The 21,508-nt window shown below is 40.9% G+C and overlaps 3 protein-coding genes across 7 annotated transcripts in view; 2 read left to right on the forward strand and 1 right to left on the reverse strand.

Moving 5' to 3' along the window:
• The window catches only part of cfap77 (cilia and flagella associated protein 77), a 73,248-nt gene extending 71,384 nt beyond the window's left edge, over window positions 1–1,864 (forward strand). Inside the window, exon 7 of one of the 2 annotated variants that reach the window (XM_029638577.2) lies at window positions 773–1,286. In XM_029638577.2, coding sequence (XP_029494437.1) covers window positions 773–1,018 — 246 coding nt within the window. In that variant the 3' untranslated portion in view covers window positions 1,019–1,286. Of the gene's footprint in view, window positions 1–772 lie in introns of both variants that reach the window. The other variant, XM_029638578.2, reaches the window with a different exon arrangement.
• The window catches only part of ddx31 (DEAD (Asp-Glu-Ala-Asp) box polypeptide 31), a 76,863-nt gene continuing 56,582 nt past the window's right edge, over window positions 1,228–21,508 (reverse strand). For 2 of the 4 annotated variants that reach the window (XM_029638580.2, XM_029638579.2), the window contains exon 21: window positions 14,038–15,964. In XM_029638580.2, coding sequence (XP_029494440.1) covers window positions 15,814–15,964 — 151 coding nt within the window. In that variant the 3' untranslated portion in view covers window positions 14,038–15,813. Of the gene's footprint in view, window positions 1,315–1,823; window positions 2,333–14,037; window positions 15,965–21,508 lie in introns of those variants that run through there. The other 2 variants (XM_065011774.1, XM_065011773.1) reach the window with 2 other exon arrangements.
• On the forward strand, window positions 2,689–6,675 carry barhl1a (BarH-like homeobox 1a). Its single transcript, XM_029638581.2, has 3 exons — window positions 2,689–4,244; window positions 5,316–5,529; window positions 6,006–6,675. The coding sequence occupies exons 1-3, from the start codon at window positions 3,806–3,808 to the stop codon at window positions 6,283–6,285; spliced, it is 933 nt and encodes a 310-aa protein (XP_029494441.1). The 5' UTR covers window positions 2,689–3,805; the 3' UTR covers window positions 6,286–6,675.

Below are 21,508 nucleotides of genomic sequence, written 5' to 3' on the forward strand. Positions count from 1 at the left end.
AGCCTCTTGCCACGCTAACGATCCACACACACAGTCTTCCCCACCTAACTTTACTTTCCCAATCTTTTCCCATTCCTGCATATATGTTTTTGGTGCAAATTACACACACAAAATGGGGTGGCGTGCTGCCTGGTAGCGAGGTCTGCTTTCTATGCCGGTCAGCTTTAATGAGGCGATTTAAGGTTTATTTTGGCGGCCCGCGTACCACTAAAGTCTTTCTTGTCTGACAGCTGAAAGGCGAATGTTAACCCTATAAAATACTAAACAATCCTCAGTATTTTCTGTCAAGTAGCATTTCTGATTGCTCTGAGTTCGACATTTGCATCCCTGACTTTTCCGGCGTGCTCCGCGTTTCATCTGCTCATCATTTGTTTGTTTGTGTTGTCATTTTTTTCTTTTGCTTCTCTCAATTCTATCTTTGTTGAATCGCTTGTTTTTTCTTCCCCGTTTCAATAAGATACTATGGTTCCACAGGATACATGATTTCTTACCAAACAAAGACAACATAATAAATAAGTAAATATTTAAATAAACAAATGACACACAGGCAAATAGTTACACTGTACTATTTTCTTGCTGGTAGATTTGATAAGGGAACTGATAGGAGCTGTTTTCTCTGTATTTGAAGCATCTTACAAGCGATTTGCAACATGTCAAATGTAATAAAAAAGTGTGTACTTACAGGATTAACTGGCAGTCCATATCTGAGAACAACTTTTATTCCAAATTCTAAATGTATTTTATACAGTACTCTTCCACAATCCATACACAGAAATCTAAATGCCTGGAGGAAAGAGTGAGAAGAGCCAGTGGAGATGCATTGGATGTGCTCCTCAAACTCTCCATCACATCTTTCAGTGGTACTCACACATTGGAGTTAATCCACATGGCAGGTCCCTTTCATTTTGTTTCCAGTGTTGAGCCCTATCTGGCAGGATGGCTTGATCGAAGAGCCCAGAGTCATATCTGTATATACACAAGACTTTCCTACATATCTCTATATAATGTCTTAAGATGAACGCACCAATTTGTAAGTCGCTCTGGATAAGAGCGTCTGCTAAATGACTTAAATGTAAATGTAAAACATTGCCATATAAGACTGGGCCAAGTCAAACTCACCATAACATATCTCTATATAAACCTGGTCAAACTAACCAAGCCAAACTCACCATCACTGTTCATCTCTTACCTGCAGGTTGGCCCAGCTCTGGACACCTTCCGGGATCCATATGCTAGAAAGAAGGCCTTCAATGCACACTTCTCAGACTCAGTGGCACGGACAGGACAGCTGGGCCAGGGAACCTACACTGTGGGCTAAAACATACATAGAGAAGAGTCTATGTAGTAACTGTTGGGGTAGGGAGTAGGGGGGCAAAGTCTTATTTTCCAACCAGCCTTAATCAAATTGCTCTCAGATGCAATCAACCTATATATATATATATATACTCATACTGACAATATTATTATCATGGGATTTTACTGATTTCTACAACTCCTCAATTACAGATTGTACTTTGAGTTTGTTGGCAAAAAAAACAGATATTGTACTTCCGGCCGGACTTACACTGTTACCACCACAAGGATTTGTAATATAATGTTTGTAGACTACAGCGACTATAACTCAGCGAGAAGGTAAAGTAAAAAAAAAAAACTCAAATGCTATGAATATGTGTTCCAGGAAAAATAAAGGAAAAATATTTTAAGTTATTCAAATATGCTAATATTGCTTCACTTTTCACTGTTTGTTATTAGGTCATAGCTTGGCTATAAATCTTTTTCTCGGGTTGTGTTCCAAGTATAAAACATTTAATGGAAAAGTCAGACTGATTTAGGGTCATTTATTTCAATAAATTCATATATTCAATTTTCTGTTTGTTTGCCTACATTGAAAAGAATATGTTTTCTATGTTAATTCGCATAATATAAGGAAAACCACAACCTATACATATGGTACAATACTATATGTATACTGAACAAAAAAGCAACATGCAACAATATCATTGATTTTACTGATTTACTGTACATGTAAGGAAATCAGTCATTTGAAAAAAATTAAATAGGCCCTAATCTATAGATTTAATGACTGGGCAGTGGCGCAGCCATGGGAGGGCATAGGCCCACTCACCTGGGAATCAAAATGAGTTTATCAGAATTAGTTTTTCCACACAAAAAGGACTATTAGACAGACAGACATACGCCTCAGTTTCATCAGCTGTCCGGCTGGCTGGGCTCAGATGATCCCGCAGGTGAAGAAGCCGGGTGTGGAGGTCCTGGGCTGGCGTGGTTACATGTGGTCTGCAGTTGAGGCTGGTTGGAAGTACAGCCATATTCTCTAAAACAACATAAAACGGGTTATGGTAGAAAAGTTAACATTACATTCTCTGGTCGACATTCCTGCAGTCAGCATGCCAATTGCACACTCCTTCAAAACTTGAGACATCTGTGGCATTGTGTTATTTCATCTCATGAAACCAACACTTTACATGTTGCATATTTATTTTTGTTCAATACATTTACATTTACATTTAAGTCATTTAGCAGACGCTCTTATCCAGAGCGACTTACAAATTGGTGCATTCACCTTATGACAATACATATAGCTGACACTCCCAAACTCGCTCCACAGCAACCCCAGTAGATGAGCTGAGCACAACTGCAGTTCCAGGTCAAAGCAATATTATAAAGGGTGTCACGCTGCTTGCTAAGCCATACCGCTTTCTCCCGAGCCAGCTCATACCAAGATGAGAAACTCAGGACCTCTGCCTCACAAATACACATGACAGGCCTCTTGAAGCATTCTAACCTGTTGCACAACTGCAGACTAAGGAGTGAGTTTCATAGATCCTCATCTGCTACATCTCCTTAAATATCAGACTGGGAAGAACTGACATTAACGAACCCCCCCCCCCCCCATTATACCTACACCTAACATGCCAATTCAACAAATATGAATATGTACACATTGAAATATATATTTCTGCAGTGGCAAGAAGTGAAAAAATAAACAACCCGGTTAGACATGGATTACCAAGGAAAAGCTACATCTAGGTTACCAGAGGACTATTGCCAGCGTTGGTAAAGGTGTTATGAATCAGTGTGGAAAATATCTGTACAGGAGATATAATTTATGATGCCCAGGCCAAATATCTGTATCATATTTACAGTAATGAGGGGTGAGATGAAACAGGGTGGTAGTGGTTGAATCCACCCTTCCCCCACTCCTCCTCCCCTCAGTTATCACCAAAACCTCTCTGAGCCAATGGGCTCAGGGCATTGTTAGAGACACCTTTAAAAGCTGACAATTGTGCTTTAGTTGTGAACAGGGTCACTAGGGGACTTTGTGTATTATTTTATGTTTGCTTGGGGCCACAACATCAACCATATACAGTACCAGTAAACCCATCATGTTTGTTCGTGTCGTCAGTGTCTCCCGGTTTCCTCAAAGGCAGGACGTGACTGCAGACTGCATGGACTTTAAGACTGGTGCTGAAATGAACTCGCTAACTGGTTGAGGTCCTTCCCTTACAGGGGAAGTTTACTCTACAAAACATGTGGAATTAGGCTATTATTAACCTAGGATATTTTTTGGGGGGGAGGGAGAATAGCATACAGTGTCGTTTTCAGAACATTACATATATTTCTACAGACACGCTGCAGTAAAACGCGTAGGCCTAATGATGGAAAGTGGATAAAAACAAATTGCCTGGTCAAAGTTGTTTCGGGATTTTCCAACTGGACAGTTGACTTGGTCTCAAATTGTAGTTTAAAAGTACGAAATTACCCAGTTGCCCTGTTCATATTTATCATGGAGGTCTCCACAAACGGGTCGAGTTTTGGTGTTGACTCTCTGTCTCACAGACCAGCAAGCCCACACTTTTTGAAAGGAGACAGTTCGATCGAAAAATGCCGGTCTCCACTGGAGTTAAGACAGAGGTCCGTCCTGGAAAGCGGCTGCTCATCTCCCCTCTCCCCGCGACTGGAGTCTGTCGAAGATGCAATGCACAGACATGATTTTGCACTGGAGTCCTCGCTACAGCATGGGCAACTGCCCCAGCCACGGACAGTCGCATCATCTTTTCTTATTCGGGATATTCTTGCAGACTGTAACAAACCACTTGCAGCATGTGCCCCATACAAGAGTCATGAACATCCCATGCCAGACTCCGAGCATTTTGAGTCCAAAATAGCGGACGACTTTATGGATAAAATCCACAGCAACTCGTCCTCGGAAAATGAATACCAAGGTAAGCTTTATTACTTGACAGTCCGTAAAACAAGTTGACAGTGAGTTAATCGCTCATATAGACGGCTATTTTAAGAATTTTCAAATTATGATAGGCCTATAAATAGCCGAATGTCTTATAAATTAAAGAAAAAAAACGTTCATTAAAATAACTAGGCTATCATATTAGTTAATCAATTATATGAAGACATTAGGCATATAGCCCAATACCCTTGGTTTGTAGGCCGACTTTCTATACATTAGTATTTATATGAGAAAATAAAATTGCGCGCCCATTTAACTGCCTTTAAAGCCACTTACTTTGAAAATGCAAACAGAAAAAATCCAAATAGTCCTATATGATGATTTGTTCAATAAGGCCTTTAAGCGTAAACAATGTATCCAGCGTGGTTAATTGACGATGGTTGCAGCTAACATAAATATGATACTAATAATGTAATGTGACTAGGACTATTATAGGCCACTTTAATATTATTCCTTATTTGTGATCAACCTGAAAGTGTGTGCGTCAAACCATCATCTCATCCTTACATTGACCAATATAAATGTAGGGGGCCTAATAATGCCTATGATGACTGGTTTTCATTTCATGGATGAGTGGTGTTTCGTATATCAGATTGTCTCTCTCTCTAGTTGGTTTATCTTCCACCGATACATCCAATTGTTCGGGGATTGGCTGCAATTTGTCTACCTGATAATCAGATTTGTAACCCGAGGATCTTGTCAGCTCTATATTTCGGGTTTATCCACGGTCCTGTGAAGTCGCGCCAGTCAGTTGACTGGTTTCCATCCCTTGTGGATCAATTAACTGGATTATTGTACTCCCTGAGAATCAGATCCGCCCATATAAAAACCAGTTTTCGCGCTTCACATATCCACTGTGCAATAACCATGGAAACAACCGATATATTTTATGTGGCAGTTATAGGCCTATAGCCTTCGAAATCCCTGTCCAATCATAACCATGATTTTAGGCCAACCGGAAAATGTGCAGGTCAAAATTATATCCTTTATGATTCTGGTTATATTTTGGTGATGTATCTAATTGTAAATACATGTTCATTAATTTTAGCGCGAGACCGTGACATGGACAGCAGCAGAGACAGTCCGTCGTCTCGGCTGAAGAAGCCCCGGAAAGCTCGAACCGCTTTCAGTGATCACCAGCTGGCCCAGCTCGAGCGCAGCTTCGAAAGGCAGAAATATCTGAGTGTGCAGGACAGAATGGAGTTGGCAGCTTCGCTCAACCTCAGCGACACTCAGGTCAAAACTTGGTACCAGAACAGACGGTGAGTTGCAAGACAGATTGAAACCGTAATTTGTAATTAATGTAAGTAGGCCTAGTTATTGGATTCAGCCACTCAAAAATATGTTATTACAAACATATAGTTTTGACTAAGTCCTCCCATATCGTTGTGAAGAAATTACACGTACCACAATTACGGACAACACATGAATACATGCATAATCAATTACTGCATTCTGTATCAATAATTTAAGTGGCAATACACAATTGCTATAATTATTATTTACCCGTAAAATGGCTGTCAACTGTGAGATTTTACATATTTTCCCCCTAATGTAGCTACATTGTTTATTTAATAAACAGGTCTGTTGGGTGAGTAAAGTAGGCCTATGTAATATTCTGGGTAACATCCAATTCTATTTCCTCCTGCTTGTTATAATTGCAGATGACGATGGCCAATAAATTGTACCTATAGCTTGATTTTGTTCTCTAAACCCTCATTTTCCTTTTTCGTTTTAGAACGAAATGGAAGCGCCAGACCGCGGTTGGACTTGAATTGTTGGCCGAAGCTGGCAACTACTCGACTCTTCAAAGAATGTTTCCCTCGCCATATTTTTACTCACAAAGTCTGGTTTCGAACCTAGATACCACAGCGGGCTTATATCTGTACAGAGGACCCTCGGCACCACCACCTATCCAGCGTCCGCTGTTTCCACGAATCCTCCTCCATGGTCTTCAGGGAGGTGGGGAGCCGCTCTCCTCTCTATCTGGGGTCCTCCCTCGACCTACACATCGATGAACGGCATTGCTGTCAGCAGGCAAGCAAGCTCCTCGCTGACAAACAAATGGGACTGCACATTAACAAAATTACATGACTTTGAAATTAGAAACTTTTATTTGGGTCGATATTTGTGAAATGTAGTTTACAGTTTGGCTTTAGGGGAAAAATGACAAATAAACATGTTTGTAGACCAATGTGTAGGCTAATTGAACATGGTGTGTTTCAGAGCGGGCCGTCATATTTTTTTAGGCTGACGAATAGGCTCTTTTATCAACGTGGAATTATTGGATTGAGGCCAAAATGCTATTTTGTGTTTGCACAAATTTGGGTCTGGATTAAATTTGTTCTGCTGAAATTATGCTGGCAAAGGCAATCTTCCCACATTTGCGTATACTGCATCCACGATAAACGCTGCATGTCGGCCCCCATCGGAAATTAGCTTTACATTTCGATCACGCAATCTGTAACGTTTAAGCGATACTGTTTTTAGAGAATAACTGGGCTCTATTCAAACAAAACCAAAATAAACACGTGGTTATAGCCTATGTTTATAACAATATATATGTCCATGATAATTGCAAATAATGGAGATGTGGGGACCTACATTCCAGATTTATCTTTAGCATTTAATTCAATTATGACATTCACTTTTCGTTTCGCTCAAATTGGACGACCAATATGGGGCAACAGTGAAACTTTTTGAAGATGAAAGATGTAGTCTTATTTGAAATTGTTCGCGTAATGTCATGTGGTTGTTTCAAAGTATCCTATCCCAGTTAAAGCCAAAACATGGGGATGTATTTACGTTTTTTAAATACGTTCTACAAAAATTACCCTTCACTCAAAATATGTGGTCGAAAGAAGATTTAGTTACAGGTCAGCATAGACTAAGTTTTTATTTTATTAGGCCTGTTTAACTTTTATTTTGACAGGGAGTCATGTTAGCCAATCAATGGGCACAGAATTGCACACTGGCCTCTATAAGGTTTAAATTAAATTAAGGAATCATTAGAAATGAAAGCAAAACGTGGCCTAGGGTGGTCTAGCAGTCTAGCCGCTGCCTCTGGTGCACAAAACAACCCCAGATAGGTGCTGTGAAATGTGTTGTTTTACATGGTCAGCCATAGTAGTAAGGAGGCCCTGGAGCAAATTAGCGTTTAGTGCCTTGCTCAAGGGCACAGAAGATTTTTCACCTTGTCGCTCGGACATTCGAACCAGCAACCTTCTGCTTCAGCACACTCTCCTCTTTCATCTCTAAACATACAACTAAATTATCTTTAATAAAGGCCCAATGCAGTCAAAAACATAACTTCTCTATTTTATATATATATATACACTATGTTGGAATAATACTGTGAAATTGTGAAAATGATAATGCCCTTTTATTGTAAGTCAAATTAAGTGGGAACGGTCGGGAATGGTGTGTTGACAAACATAACTCTTAAAATATAGCCTACATGTAAAATAAAAATCTAGGTGAATAAGACAATTAAGCTTTCAAATTAATTTCAGATTTGGTCAAAATTTATGTTATGCAGAAGGCTACCTATAGCCTGCATTTTACACTTGATTTAAGTTGCACAAAATCTAATTCCAATTCCAATCAAGTGTTCAAATCTAAAATGCACTTGGTTGAGTGTTGAAACTTTACAAAATTATTGTTAATTTCTAAACCACACAGAGAATTAAAGTAATCCCATAGAAATACAGTTGGAGTCGGAAGTTTACATACACTTAGGTTGGAGTCTTTAAAACTCATTTTTCAACCACTCCACACATTTCTTGTTAATTAACAAACTATAGTTTTGGCAAGTCGGTTAGGACATCTAATTTATGCATGACACAAGTAATTTTTCCAACACTTGTTTACATACAGATTATTTCACTGTATCACAATTCCAGTAGGTCAAAAGTTTACATACACTAAGTTGACTGTGCCTTTAAACAGCTTGGAAAATACCAGAAAATTATGTCATGGCTTTAGATGCTTCTGATAGGCTAATTGAAATAATAAAGAGTCAATTGGAGGTGTACCTGTGGATGTATTTCAATGCCTACCTTCAAACTCAGTGCCTCTTTGCTTGATATCATGGGAAAATCAAAAGAAATCAGCCAAGACCTCAGAAAAAAGATTGTAGACATCCACATGTCTGGTTCATCCTTGGGAGCAATTTCCAAACACCTGAAGGTACCATGTTCATCTGTACAAACAATAGTACGCAAGTATAAACACCATGGGACCATGCAGCCATCATACCGCTAAGGAAGGAGACGTGTTCTGTCTCCTAGAGATGAAAGTACTTTGGTGTGAAAAGTGCAAATCAATCCCAGAACAACAGCAAAGGACTTTGTGAAGATGCTGGAGGACATAGGTACAAAAGTATCTATATCCACAGTAAAACAAGTCCTATATCGACATAACCTGAAAGGCCCCTCAACGAGGAAGAAGCCACTGCTCCAAAACCGCCATAAAAAGCCAGACTACGGTCTGCAACTGCACATAGGGACAAAGATCGTACTTTTTGGAAAAATGTCCTCTGGTCTAATGAAACAAAAATATAACCTTTTGGCCATAATGACTATAGTTATGTTGGGAGGAAAAAGGGGGAGGCTTGCAAGCCGAAGAATTACCATCCCAACCGTGAAGCACGGTTGTGGGCGTGCTTTGCTGCAGGAGGGACTGGTGCACTTTACAAAATAGATGGCATCATGAGGGAAAATGAAGTGGATATATTGAAGCAACATCTCAAGACATCAGTAGGAAGTTAAAGCTTAGTCGCTAATGGGTCTTCCAAATGGACAATGACCCCAAGCATACTTCCAAAGTTGTGGCAAAATGGCTTAAGGACAACAAAGGCAAGGTATTGGAGTGGCCATCACAAAGCCCTGACCACAATCCTATAGAAAATGTGTGGGCAGAACTGAAAAAGCGTGTGCGAGCAAGGAGGCCTACAAAACTGACTCAGTTACACCAGCTCTGTCAGGAGGAATGGGCCAAAATTCACCCAACTGCTTGTGGAAGGCTACCCAAAACGTTTGACCCAAGTTAAACAATTTAAAGGCAATGCTACCAAATACACTCTATTAGTATGTAAACTTCTGACCCACTGGGAATGTGATGAAAGACATACAAACTGAAATAAATAATTACTATTATTCTGACATTTCACATTCTTAAAATAAAGTGGCGATCCTAACTGACCTAAGGCAGGGACTTTTTACTGATTAAATGTCAGGAACTGTGAAAAACTGAGTTTAAATATATTTGGCTAAGGTGTATGTAAACTTCCGACATCAACTGTAGGTCTAATCAATAGTTACAAACCCACTTGTAATTGCTTAAAACGAATTGTCAATATGGCAGTAGTTGTAGGCTATAACTAATGTTGTGGCGGACCATCTGAACAGCTGACATTATTTGTCAACAATAGATTTGCCAAACAATTAGTCAACAAAATATTGAATGAGTGATTATCAATGACTCCCCCCAAAGTGCTGGTGATGGTGTCTTGGGCTCTTGGCCAAAATGCGATAACAGCTGGTGACCAGCCGATACTGCCCGATATGACCGTGGAGAGACTGGGACAGGACAGCTGGTCAGCGGCGACGCACGCAACACTCCTGACTTCTCAACCCGGCTAGAAAGCTACTCTACCTGGTGATTGGTGAAATTCAAGCCAACCAAACTTGTGAAATTAAAACAAAAAGACAATGTGTTTTGGTTAGAAGTGAACAAATTAGGGATGGTTCAAAATGTACATAATGGGTACTTGGAGGAAAATGGGGGAGGGTCGTGCTTTTTCAATTTCAGTCAAGGGGAGGGTTTAGTATTTTCTAAATCTAGTCCAGGGGAGGGTCATGTAATTTGTAATCGATTAAATATCAACATTTCTTAGTGTTTTAGAATTACTTGCTAATTAAGAGGGAGATTAACCCGATGCCCCAATCAAGTTAAGCATCAGAATAGAGACAAAGTAGAGTCGCAATTCAACAGTTCAGACACGAGACATATGTGGCAGGGTCTAGTCAATCATGGATTACAAAACGAAAACCAGCTCAGTCGCGGATACCGACGTCTTGCTCCCAGACAAACTAAACAACTTCTCTGCTCGCTTTGAGGACAATACAGTGCCACTGACACGGCCCGATACCACAATCTGCTGTGAGGGCTCTTCTTCACTGCAGCCAACGTGAGTAAAACATTTAAACGTGTTAACCCTCGAAGGCTGTCGGCCCAGACAGCATCCCTAGCCGCGTCCTCAGACCATGCTCAGACCAGCTGGCTGGTGTGATTATGGACATAATCAATCCCTATCCCAGTCTGCTGTTCCCACATGCTTCAAGAGGGCCACCATTGTTCCTGTTCCCAAGAAAGCTAAGGTAACTGAGCTAAACGACTATCGCCCCCGTAGCACTCAATTCAGTCATCATGAAGTGCTTTGAGAGACTAGTCAAGGATCATATCACCTCCACCCTACCCGACACCCGAGACCCACTCCAATTTGCTTACAGCCCCAATAGGTCCACAGATGACGCAATCGCACTGCACACTACCCTAACCCATCTGGAAAAGAGGAATACCCATGTAAGAATGCTGTTCATCGATTACAGATCAGTATTTAACACCATAGTACCCTCCAAATCGTCATTAAGCTTGAGACCCTGGGTCTCGACCCCGCCCTGTGCAACAGGGTCCTGGGCTATCTGACGGCCGCACCCAGGTGGTGAGGGCAGGAAACATCTCCACCCCGCTGATCCTCAACACTGGGGTCCCACAAGGGTGCGTTCTCAGTCCTCTCCTGTACTCCCTGTTCACCCATGACTGTGTGGCCATGCATGCCTCCAGCTCAATCATAAAGTTTGCAGACGACACTACAGTGGTAGGCTTGATTACCAACAATGACGAGGTGAGGGCCCTCTGAGTGTGGGGTCAGGAAAATGGAATGTGGAAAGTTCCTCGGCGTACACATTCACAGACACACTGAAATGGTCCACCCACACAGACAGTGTAGTGAAGAAGGCGCAACAGTGCCTCTTCAAGCTCAGGAGGCTGAAGAAATTTGGCTTGTCACCAAAACCCCTCAAACTTTTACAGATGCACATTTGAGAGCATCCTGTCGGGCTGTTTCACCGCCTGGTACGGCAACTGCTCCGCCCACAATTGTACGGCTCTCCAGAGGGTAGTGAGGTCTGCACAACGCATCACCGGGGGAAAACTACCTTCCCTCCATGAAACCTACACCACCCAATGTCACAGGAAGGCCAAAAAGATCATCAAGGACAACAACCACCCAAGCCACTGCCTGTTCACCCCGCTATCATCCAGAAGGCGAGGTCAGTACAGGTGCATCAAAGCTGGGACTGAGAGACTGAAAAACAGCTTCTATCTCAAGGCCATCAGACTGTTAAACAGCCATCACTAACATTGAGTGGCTGCTGCCAACATACTGACTCATCTCTAGCCACTTTAATAATTAGATGTAATAAAAGTATCAGTAGTAACTTTAAACAATGCCACTTTATATAATGTTTACAAATCCTACATTACTCATCTCATATGAATATACTGTACTCTATACAATCTTGCCTATGCCGTACACCCTTCCATTTATATGTACATATTCTTATTAATTCCTTTATAGTCAGAACTAGAAGGACAAGCATTTCGCTACACTCACATTAACATCTGCTAAACATGTGTATGTAATCAATAAAAGTTGATTTGATCTCTGATTCTCCGCTGGGTGCGCAATATCAAGTGCGCCTATAGGCTATTTAGTGTGGTTTCAATCAAAATATCCATAGCCTATAGACTACAAAGTGCCTGCTTGGAGAGAAAAAAAGAGTAAAGTTATATTTCTAAGATAGCTGCTGGGATGGTGTAAATAAAACTAAGCTGCATTACACACGGCAATGGACATTAGAACCCTGGGCCACGGCCTGCTCTCCTCTTGCTGATCAAAAAATGGTGTGTGCTTCCTAACAAATGGCTGTGCTGTGTAGGCCTACGGTGGCAGTTTAGGAGTCAAAGGCTTCTTCCGAAAATAATTTTGGATTATGCCTAGTCCTAAAAATCTTGCTTGTGGACTAGCCTATGTTCTGTTCAGTTCGAAAAAGAGAGCATTAACATGAGGACAGGTCAACCTTGATCGCTTGCTACTACTATAATTGATTTAATAAAAAACAATATACAATGCATTCAGAAAGTATTCAGACCCTTGGAGTTTTTCCACATTTTGTTATGTTACAGCCTTATTCTAAAAGGTATTAAGTTCGTTTTTCACCAATCTACACACAATACCCTATAATGACAAAGCAAAAATAGTTATTTAAAAGTTGGCAAATATGTAAAAACCCGGAAATATCACATTTAAACAAGTATTCATTTAATTTACTAAGTACTTTGTTGAAGCACCTTTGGCAGCGATTACAGCCTTCGAGTCTTCTTGGGTATGACGCACAAACTTGGCACACATGTATTTTGGGGAGTTTCTCCCATTCTTCTCTGCAGATCCTCTAAAGCTCTGTCAGGTTGGATAAAGGCCTGCATTAAAAAAAGCCTGATTGTTGATGTGCTGCAGAGATAGTGGTCTTTCTGGAAGGTTCTCCCATCTCCACAGAGGAACACTAGAGCTCTGTCAGAGAGACCATCGGGTTCTTGGTCACCTCCCCGACCAAGGCCCTTCTCCTCCGATTGCTCAGTTGGCAGGGCGCCCAGCTCTTGGAAGAGTGACTTCTTCCATTTAAGAATCGTGGAGGCCACTGTGTTCTTGAGGACCTTCAAATGCTGCAGAAATGTTTTGGTACCCTTCCTCAGATCTGTGCCTCGACACAATCCTGTCTCGAAGCTCTACAGACAATTCCTTCGACCTCATGGCTTGGTTTTTGCTCTTACATGCACTGTCAACTGTGGGACTTTATATACAGGTGTGTGCCTTTTCAAATCATGTCCAATCAATTGAATTTACCACAGGTGGACTCCACGTTGCAGAAACATCTCAAGGATGATCAATGGAAACAGGATGCACCTGAGCTCCATTTCGAGTCTCATAGCAAAGGGTCCGAATACTTATGTAAATAAGGTCTCTTATTTCTAATACATTTGCAACAATGTCTAAAAACCAGGTTTTGCTTTTTCATTATGAAAATGGAAGGGGCCTGAATACTTTCCGAATGCACTGAATTTCTTACCCATGATGTAGACCTATTTATCAGAGTTATTAACCTCACAATAAGCCAGATTCTAGTAACTTACATTGTGGTGCTGAAACTTGAAGCATCAGCCATGGCACAATCAATCAGAAATGAACAGCTGATGGTGCTGAAAGTAGACAAATTTGAGTAGGCATAATTAATTTCAAACCTCTTCAATTTAATTAGACTAACAACAAGAGGGATGTGTGTTAGAGCCTATTTCTTCCTATTTAAGAAATAAGAGGTAGGCCTACCTTTGTGACAGACAGAATTAGGTTGTAGGCTGCTATATACATAGATATGTCGGTCAATTCCTCCACCCTCAATGCACTCTAAACAACAGCCCTTGACTGACACAGAGGTAGGCCAAGTGAAGACCAAGTCTTGAAATGAGCGGGTATGCCATAGGTCTACTTTTTATTAAAGAAAATGGCAAAAAGCACAGGCCAACCCCTTGTTTGCGTAAGTTTGCATCGGTAGACCGACTGGTGGAAAAGAAGGTCTGCATCGGTAGTCCGACTGTCTGTGGTTGAAATGTAAGACTAAGTTTTGAAAGTACCATGCTCAGATTCCTAATGACATATCAGATTTTATTTTTTGGCAAACAGGGACAGTTTCATTACAAACAAGACACACTGATTAGGCATTGGTTAAATATGATAAGATGAACACATAGGTCTATCTCTGTCCATTCTTAGCCTGTCATTTCAGTAATTTGTGTAGTATTACAAAAGGTTCTGCTAAAATTGAACTTTGATACATATGAAAATAAAAGCCCACAAACGCCAATACCTGTATAGCATACCAATCAACCAACCATAGCGGCAGGTAGCCTAGTGGTTAGAGCGTTGGGCCAGTACCCGAAATGTTGCTGGATCGAATCCCAAGCTGACAAGGAAAATAAATCTGTCATTCTGCCCCTGAACAAGGCAGTTAACCCACTATTCCCCGGTAGGCCGTCATTGTATATAGGAACTGACTTGCTTAGTTAAATAAAGGTTTTTTAAAAAGCCTATTTGTAAAGACTGTATTCACCTGGAAAAAGTAGCAATGTAAAAAAACAAAGTTTTTTTTTAAAGATCACACTTGTAATTTTCTTTTGTTTTATCGGAACAGGAGGTCATATTCACTGAGTATACCAAACATTAGGAACACCTTCCTAATATAGAGTTGCTTTTGACAGTTGTGTCAAGTAAGCTTGGATGTCCTTTGGGTGGTGGCGCATTCTTGATCCACATGGAAAAAGGTTAAGCATTAAAAAAACAGCAGCGTTGCAGTTCTTGACACCAACCAGTGCGCCCGGCACCCACCATACCCAGTTCAAAAGGCACTTAAATATTTTGCCTGGCCCATTCAGCCACTAAATGGCCCACATACACAATCCCTGTCTCAATTGTCTAAAGGCTTAAAAATCCTTCTTTAACTTGTCTCCTCCCCTTCATCTACACTGATTGAAGTGACTTCAATAAGGGATCATAGCTTTCACCTCTCATGTCATGGAAAGAGCAGGTGTTCTTAATGTTTTGTATACTTTGATTATATGATTATTGACATTCGGAAACATTTTAGATCGCATGAATGCATTTTGTTTCATTACCTTTATCACTTTCCATGATCTGGGTTTATTTTATGAAACAAATTCAACACCAGACATGTATTTTCAAAATTGAAAATGTTCATTTAAAGTCGTATCCACACAGATGTATACCAACATTCCTATCGATGCAGTAGCTGAAAATACAATTCTGACATTCTGGAGAACAACCACTCTTTTCATGAAACGGTGACATACTTAACTTGTGTCGACGTGATAGACCATGGTGCGTGGCTCACCATACAATTCATTATAAAATAATACACACAACCTGAGACTGTCAGTCTGTTCTGAACTGCTAAAGAAAAACACTATACTCACTATGTCAACTTCTGGTGCCCCATACTTGGGGGTTTTGTGTCAAGCACGGCTCTGGGATCAATTCTGTAGACACACAGTGATTGTGCAAAGGTAGAGGGTTAAACAGTTATGGTAAGGATGGAATTCACCCATCCTTAAGCTACACAACCAGCACAATCACAAATCAACCCCTAGAACCCCTTCACCCGTTCTAGGTGCACCATTTTAGATGAGAAGATACTGGGCGTAAGGAATATCAAATGACAGATGCTCCACCTAATCTAAAAAAATATATTTAAAAAAGGGCTAGGTGGAGTTATTACCTTTTCAACTATAATTTGATCGGTTTAGATCTATGAGGGGCCGTCACAAACATGTCTAGACTATAGCTGCTAGGGACAAGAGATTGGTTTAGGAGTTAGGAGAGCTGTCCTGGGTGAGTGGGGATAACCTTTCAGCTATTCCACTCGGTCCTCCTCTCCGTTGGCTTGGCTTTTCTTGTTCTTGTTCTTCTTCTTTTTGGCTGCGGAGTCTCCATCAATCCCACTGGCATATTCGGAGCGCGTGAGACTGGCCACCCGCTCTTCAGTGCTAAACTTCTTGAGAGGTCTGAGGGGAGAGAGCATAGGATGCAGCAGCTTCATTAGACAAGCAGTCCCTAATATACCAATTGGTAAAACATTAACACTCAAATCTCAACTTCAGAGCCGGATATACGTCATCAGAGCACGCAACATAACATTGTACTGTCGACACTCGGTTGTTTATATTAAAATTGTTTCATTATCTCCTTTCAGACTGGAAAAACCCCAGGGCTTGATGGCATACCGGTAGAGGGGTATATCAAGTATTTTTTGATATACTAAAAGCTCCATTGTTAGATTGTTTTAACTACTCCTATAGAAATGGTAGTCTGTCAGGTTCTCAGCAGGAAGGTCTGATTTCTCTATTATTAAAACAAGACACAGATGGCAAATATAAAGACCCGGTCTATCTAAAAAAAACTGGAGGCCCCTTATACTTCAATGTTGTGATGCAAAAATACTAGCAAAATGCATAGCACTCAAAATTAAAAGGGTTTTACCAGGTATTGTTTATCCTGATCAGACAGGTCTCTTACATGGACGATACACTGGAGATAAAATACGACAACTACTAGAAATAATAGAACATCATGAAACATATAAGCCAGGAATGGTATTTATAGCGGATTTTGAAAAGGCATTTGATAAAGTAAGACTGGATTCTTTCAATTTCGGTAATTATCTTATAAAACGGGTAAAAATAATGTATAGCAACCCCAGGTGTAAAATAGTAAATAACGGCTACTTCTCAGAGAGTTTTGAATTGTCAAGAGGTGTTAAACAAGGGTATCCACTGTCACCATATCTATTCGTTATAAAATCAGATCCAATAACAACATTAGAGGATTAGAAATCCAAGGCTTAAAAACAAAGGTGTCCATGTATGCCGATGACTCAAGTTTTATGTTAAGTCCGCAAGCTAGATCCCTGCAATGTCTCATTCAAGATCTAGATAACTTTTCTGTACTCTCTGGACTAAAACCTAAATATCATAAGTGTACAATATTACATATCGGATCCTTAAAAAATACAACTTTTACATTACCTTGCAGCTTACCTATAAAATGGGCTGATGGTGAAGTAGACATACTCAGTATTCATATCACAAAATATATAAATAAGCTCTCCACAATGAATTTCAATTGAAAACTTGTAAAAATAGACAAGATCCTGCAACCATGGAGAGGTAAATAGGTAAATACCTGTCTATTTATGTAAAAATTGCCCTGATTAACTCCTTAGTCATATCAGTTTACTCACTTAAGGCACTGCCTACTGCTGCTGATTCATTTTTCAAATCATATGAGCAAAATATATTTAGCTTTATCTGGGACACTAAACCAGACAAAATAAAACATGTCTATCTATATCATGAATATGAATTGTGTGGGTTGAGATGAAATAAAAGCACTAAACTTCTAAAAGCTTCACTTATTCAGAAGTTTTACTTTACTTAGGTTACTAAGAAAGGCTCATGCATTGTTTAAAAATGGCCTTTTTGCCTTTGTGTAGATTTCCATGTCTCATTTTCGATTAATTGAAAATGATACTTTGAAAAAGTATCTTTCTCAAACAAGTATGGCTACAATTCCAATTTTATCCCCTTGAAACACTACAACAAATATTATGGCTGAACTCAAACGTGCTGGTTGTTTAAATACCTGTATTTATGGGAAATATGTTTGAAAAGGGTATTTTGTTCTTAAATGATATTGTAAATTGGAATGGTAGAGTTATGTCCTTCATGGAGTCAGAATTGTACAGAAAGGTCTGCTCAATCCAAGAGAACAACCAATTGATTACAGCATTACCCCAAAAATGGAGGAGGCAGGTGGTAGCAGGAGGAGGTAGGGAACTGGTCTGTCTGCCCAATATAACGGATCAATAATAAATAATAACATAAATAGGAAAGTATACCAGTTTGTTGACAACTTATAGCATAAATAGGAAAGTATACCAGTTTGTTGACAACTGTATACAAGGATGTTGACAACAGTGCCATACAGATTGCAAAATAGTTGGGAAGAGATTTTTGATATACCGATTCCATGGTACAGGGTGTATTGAAATATAAAACACAAGATTCAAGACCTCGTGCTTTTTCAGCTAAAATGATTATATATAATTCTTGCCACCAACAAAATGTTGAATATTTGGGGCATAAAATCATCAAAGCTCTGCAGATTTTGTTGTGAGGATACAGAATCAATAGACCATTTATTTTGGTATTGCCCTCAGGTAGCCTGTTTCTGATCTCAGGTTCAGGAATGGCTGAAAATGCATAGCATAAATGCATAGAAATAGTACTGTTAGGAGATCTGGAGAGACCGAGTCAGTCAATTACTAATATACAAATACTCTTAGTAAAAGTATTTATCTTCAACTCGCAATCTGTGGGTTCTATTTGATTAGATAGATTGAAATTGTACGTTAAACATCACAGCATAGTTGAAAGATATGTGTTGCATAGAAACCCGAAGTGGGTGGCCAGCAGAGATAGATGGGATGGGCTGAGGGTTGGGATGTGGAATTGGAGACAAGTGGGAGTGGAGTTGCTGTGCGGGACATAGAATGATGGTCAAACATAAAAGTTTTTAAAAAAACAATGAAAAGTGTGTTTGAATGACACCGAGGGGCAGGGTTTTTACAACTAATGCCGGTTTGCCTGAGGCTGATGCCATGCGGGTGTTTGTACACATGCATATACACAAAGTCTCATTCAAATAAACGCATACAAGAACTGACACATGCATGTAATAGTGCCAGACATGCATACAAACATATACAGCTGGCATTGCAATTGTGAATTGGGGGGTTCTTGAGGGTGGGGAATGGAATTATTTGTATTTTTAAAAATTCTTCTTGGGGGTGGGACGGGTCTCGAATGGTTGAGGGACAGCTATTGGGGAACTGTGTGGGGGATCTTGGAGGGTTCGGGTTCACGTTTTTTTGCCTGGTGGGAGATCTGTCAACGTGCCCTTGAGCAGGGCATTGACCCTGGATGCTTCTGTGTGTGTCGCTCTGAATGGGAGTCTGTTGGATGACTTGTATAATGTAGTTGTTGAGCGGCTTCACCGCAAGTATATTGTATATGTTTCGGATATTTTTAATAATATCTTTAATATCTCAACTTCATCCTGAACATACTACCTCTTCCTAAACAAGCCCCAGTTAGCCCAAAGACGGCACTACAGGAGAACAGACATCTCTGGCTGTGGTGAGACCTAATAGCCTATCTTCACAAGGAGGGAAAGAAGCACCAGAGAAAAGAGTGACTGACTGTTGTGTGTGTATAGGAGAAGATCTCTTGACCAGCGATAACTGCCATGTCACATCGCAGCAGGGGGACCATGTAAAACCAGCCTGTGTCTTTATCTAATCAATAACCGCTGGAGCCTGCCCTGAGCTGGAGCCTGCCCTGGGCTGCCCAGCCCAACTCTAGCCCAGAGGGACATGTAGGGCCCACAGAGCACAGTAGACTGCAGCAAACACCCAGGGCAGTGACACTGATCACCCCAGAGGAGCCTGCTTCAAGTAACAGGATTATTGATCTGCAGCTATAGTGTGCTCTATAGGGAACCCTACTGGAGGACATATGAATGGGGAGCCTGACTGACTGAAGAGCATATATCTACACAAATCTCGGGTTAACCCAGAACTGAAGTCTCCCATTATTGGTCAGATGCCCGATTAAGTTCTGGGTCCATAAATGTTTAGAGTAGAGCTAGAACGAGGATCGGAACCAGAACAAAGAGCTCCTCTCTCTTTGCAAGTTAGACGGGTTGTTTGTTTAGCAACAAAATCAAGGTGCGCGCAACTATGAGGAAAAACAGACAGGGTTGGCATAGACTATTAACAAATGTAAGCTATATTTCATCTCCAATATTTATTGAAAACATATACATTTGCACAATGAGCAAGTCACTGAAATACACCCTTAGTTTGCTAGTGAATTTGACCCATATTAGCATTGACATGAAGTCAGTCAAAACACCTCAAAACAAGATATATCAATAACATGATGAAACAAACCACTTACGATTCGCCACATCGGAGTTCGTCATTCTTGCTAACAATCTGGCCATCCAGAATCACAACAATACGCTGACTTCTGCCCCATGGAAGCGCACATATGGTTAGCTGACAACGTCACAAACTATCTGTGGACCAAATGTCCCCTCCCCTTCCGAAATGTGAAAGACGCACCTGTGAAATCGTGATTTGTCTAAATCACAGGAAATGATGCTGCGCGATATCTCATGCATCCCATTGTATCATGAGATTTACAGTACCATTCAAATCAAATCTAATTTTATTTGTCACATACACATGGTTAGCAGATGTTAATGCGAGTGTAGCGAAATGCTTGTGCTTCTAGTTCCGACAATGCAGTGATAACCAACAAGTAATCTAACTAACAATTCCAAAACTACTGTCTTATACACAGTGTAAGGGGATAAAGAATATGTACATAAGGATATATGAATGAGTGATGGTACAGAGCAGCATACAGTAGATGGTATCGAGTACAGTATATACATATGAGATGAGTATGTAGACAAAGTAAACAAAGTGGCATAGTTAAAGTGGCTAGTGATACATGTATTACATAAGGATGCAGTCGATGATGTAGAGTACAGTATATACGTATGCATATGAGATGAATAATGTAGGGTAAGTAACATTATCTAAGGTAGCATTGTTTAAAGTGGCTAGTGATATATTTACATCATTTCCCATCAATTCCCATTATTAAAGTGGCTGGAGTTGGGTCAGTGTCAATGACAGTGTGTTGGCAGCAGCCACTCAATGTTAGTGGTGGCTGTTTAACAGTCTGATGGCCTTGAGATAGAAGCTGTTTTTCAGTCTCTCGGTCCCAGCTTTGATGCACCTGTACTGACCTCGCCTTCTGGATGATAGCGGGGTGAACAGGCAGTGGTTCGGGTGGTTGATGTCCTTGATGATCTTTATGGCCTTCCTGTAACATCGGGTGGTGTAGGTGTCCTGGAGGGTAGGTAGTTTGCCCCGGTGATGCGTTGTGCAGACCTCACTACCCTCTGGAGAGCCTTACGGTTGAGGGCGGAGCAGTTGCCGTACCAGGCGGTGATACAGCCCGCCAGGATGCTCTCGATTGTGCATCTGTAGAAGTTTGTGAGTGCTTTTGGTGACAAGCCGAATTTCTTCAGCCTCCTGAGGTTGAAGAGGCGCTGCTGCGCCTTCTTCACAACGCTGTCAGTGTGAGTGGACCAATTCAGTTTGTCTGTGATGTGTATGCCGAGGAACTTAAAACTTGCTACCCTCTCCACTACTGTTCCATCGATGTGGATAGGGGGGTGTTCCCTCTGCTGTTTCCTGAAGTCCACAATCATCTCCTTAGTTTTGTTGACGTTGAGTGTGAGGTTATTTTCCTGACACCACACTCCGAGGGCCCTCACCTCCTCCCTGTAGGCCGCCTCGTCGTTGTTGGTAATCAAGCCTACCACTGTTGTGTCGTCCGCAAACTTGATGATTGAGTTGGAGGCGTGCGTGGCCACGCAGTCGTGGGTGAACAGGGAGTACAGGAGAGGGC

The sequence above is a fragment of the Oncorhynchus nerka genome, linkage group LG27 (assembly GCF_034236695.1).
Source record: "Oncorhynchus nerka isolate Pitt River linkage group LG27, Oner_Uvic_2.0, whole genome shotgun sequence".
Classification (NCBI taxonomy): Eukaryota; Metazoa; Chordata; class Actinopteri; order Salmoniformes; family Salmonidae; genus Oncorhynchus; species Oncorhynchus nerka.

Excerpts from the sequence above, each read along its gene's own strand:
- barhl1a (XM_029638581.2), top strand. The coding sequence starts at position 3,806 with ATGGAGGTCTCCACAAACGGGTCGAGTTTTGGTGTTGACTCTCTGTCT. Across the intron at positions 4,245-5,315 it reads CTCGGAAAATGAATACCAAG|CGCGAGACCGTGACATGGAC; the intron begins GTAAGCTTTATT and ends CATTAATTTTAG. Across the intron at positions 5,530-6,005 it reads ACTTGGTACCAGAACAGACG|AACGAAATGGAAGCGCCAGA; the intron begins GTGAGTTGCAAG and ends TTTTCGTTTTAG.